The 2700-nt window shown below is 39.5% G+C and overlaps 1 protein-coding gene across 1 annotated transcript in view; it reads left to right on the forward strand.

The window, feature by feature from the left end:
- The window catches only part of LOC101848972, a gene marked incomplete in the record, with an annotated part of 113683 nt that overhangs the window by 105422 nt on the left and 5561 nt on the right, over positions 1 to 2700 (forward strand). Inside the window, 2 exon segments of the mRNA XM_013083170.2 lie at positions 1 to 82; positions 1851 to 1953. The exon segment at positions 1 to 82 is cut by the window's left edge and continues 79 nt beyond it. Coding sequence (XP_012938624.1) covers positions 1 to 82; positions 1851 to 1953 — 185 coding nt within the window.

Below are 2700 nucleotides of genomic sequence, written 5' to 3' on the forward strand. Positions count from 1 at the left end.
GCTCTCCTGGTCATTGCCACAAACGGAGTTGTTGTCAACGGAACTCTCTACAGCGCCACACTCCTCATTGGCAGTGTTCACAGTAAGGGTGCACTTTGACCTCTATAAATAATGACAATGGGTGGGAGCTTTCATGGTCTAGAGGTTATAGGATGCTCGCCTTCCATTCAATAGGTCCTGAGTTCGAATTCTGACAGCGACGGGAAAGTTTTCTTCTCTAAAATAAAAAAGAAATTCTTCTTTCACGTCCTTTCCTGCTCTCTTATTGTGTTCTGTCGTTTGATTTTGTCTATACTTTCTGTCGCCCCCCACCCAATTACCCCCTCTGACTCTTTCTGTTACCTTTCTACTGCTACTCCTTGCCTCCTTCTTACTGCTGTCTGTCACTGTCAGCCACACCCCTCAACTTGGGGCAGATAAGATCTTCATCTAGCCTTCGTGGATACGGGCGAAAAATGTTGATGGTCCCATTAGCAAATTGCGCTCGTTGAAGATCCCTTGGTGGTCCTAAAACTGATAAGAGTAGGCTTCGGCGGCCCCCGCGGTCAAAATTCAATATATATGAATTCTAATCAAACTGAAAATGCTTAATGTATCCCGCACGCTTCTTCATTAAAAAAAAAAAAGTGGTATACTGATGACATTGGTAACAATGTATCAAAAAATTTAGTACTAAAATAAAAGCTTTAGAAACTGCCTGTTTTTGGAAGTCTCTTTTATTTGTAGAAAAAAAAAACTGCTGTTTCTTTTGAGAGCCGGGGTACTTTTTCATTCAGACTTTTCCCACGTCTTTAGAGCCCTAAATATTGCTAAAATAGGTGTAAAACTGGATGTCAAAGTGGGTGGTTGATGGGTGCTCTAGTGTGGTTTGCTTCTTCTTTCATATGTCTGTCGTCCTTATTTTGTAAACGTCTTCTCTTTTCTCCTCACGTTGCTCTCTGTTAAGGTCTCTAATCTTAGGCACCTATATGACCTATCGCATTGCAAGTATAACTCTCAGTTAATAATAATAGTAGATAGCATTTTTATAGGGCAAATTCCCACTCAACAGCAAGCTCTATGCATGTTACAATCTATACTTAAGGGGGCATGCAGGTTTTTTTTACCTATTTTGGGCTCGAGATATCAATTTTTGAAAGCATGTATATTCTGTTAATATTTCTGATTATCGTGATTTTAAGATGAAATGTAAAGTTTTTAGTATCAAAACTGCCGTAAAAACATCCTGTGTCCTTGGTAACAAGCCAAAAAAGAATAGAAAGAATAGAAATGTTCATGAATGCCATGTTATTTGACCTGCTAATCAAGTCAAAACCCTCTCTCTATTTTCCTAATCATTTTTTTTTTCGTTTTTCATGATATTATCTTCAAATTTTGAATGGATTCAGTTTAACATATTATTTATTATACAATTCACTGAAGCACTATATATTAGCTACATGTTCTGGTTGCTTTTTAAAGTAGGCTTTTCTTACCCTACCCCTAACATCTTTTGGGTCTTCTGAGTTGGGAGATACACCAGCGCTTTAAAAAAGTAAATAGATATTGATGTTATAATATGTCCTCAAGATAACTGCAAATTATGTCAAACAAAAAATAGATTAGAAAAATGCATCACTCATCATAAAATGCCAAAAAATGCAATATGGCTGCTGTTTCGATGGCAATGTGAAGATTTTCTCAAGTTATTATATTTGAATTTTCATCAGCATAATCCAAGGTATATATATAAGAATACTTGTTTCATGTGATTTTTCTCAATATTACGAAAAATGGGCTGGAAAAATATTCCCCCCCCCTCCCATTAACTATAACGAAAACTTGAACGTGCATTCAAATGTTCTCCGCAGTAAACAGCTCTACCCCCAAGTGTGAGATTCTGAGCCTCATCGTCAACTGTACCGATGGCTGTGAGATTGACACAGCTTCTGGACAAGCCCAATGTATTGTCATGTAAGGCATTATCGCTCATTTTCCAACTACCGAATGATTAGCAGGGGAAGTGCATTTGTTGTCTCTCATCTTCATTTTATTTTCACTACCCTCTTTGGTCGCGCATCTTCATTGCACTACCTGTTTTCCTCCTACTTCTGTTCAGCTAGATGTGTGTGTTTGTGTGTGTGTGTGTGTGTGTGTGTGTGTGTGTGTGTGTGTGTGTGTGTGTGTTTGCGTGCATGTGTGAGTGTACACGTGTGTGTGTAAAGTGTGTGTTTGTGTGTGTATGTGTGTGTGTTAGTTTGTGTGTGTGTGTGTGTGTATATGAATGTGTGTGTGTGTGTGCGTGTGTGTGTCGCGTGCGTGAATATTGTTCTTACATGCATTTACGTAAAGCGCATAGAGCTGTGTTTACATGGGAGTGGGCGCTATAGAAATGGTCTACATTATTATTATTATAAGCTATGATTTTGACCATTTTTTATCTTCATTTTCAATAGATCTAACCAATTACCTTTCCATTTCTATAACCTCACCCGCTGTCTATGTCTGTGTCTGTGTCTGTGTCTGTGTCTGTCTGTCTGTCTGTCTGTCTGTCTGTCTGTCTGTCTGTCCGTCCGTTTGTCTGTCCGTCCGTTTGTCCGTCTCCCTTCCTGCCTGCTTGCCTGTCTGTCTGTCTGCCTGTCTGTCTGTCTGTCTGTCTGTCCGTCTGTCCGTCTGTCTGTCTGTCTGTCTGTCTGTCTGTCTCTCTCTCTCTCTCTCTCT

The sequence above is a fragment of the Aplysia californica genome, unplaced genomic scaffold (assembly GCF_000002075.1).
Source record: "Aplysia californica isolate F4 #8 unplaced genomic scaffold, AplCal3.0 scaffold00215, whole genome shotgun sequence".
Lineage (NCBI taxonomy): Eukaryota > Metazoa > Mollusca > Gastropoda > Aplysiida > Aplysiidae > Aplysia > Aplysia californica.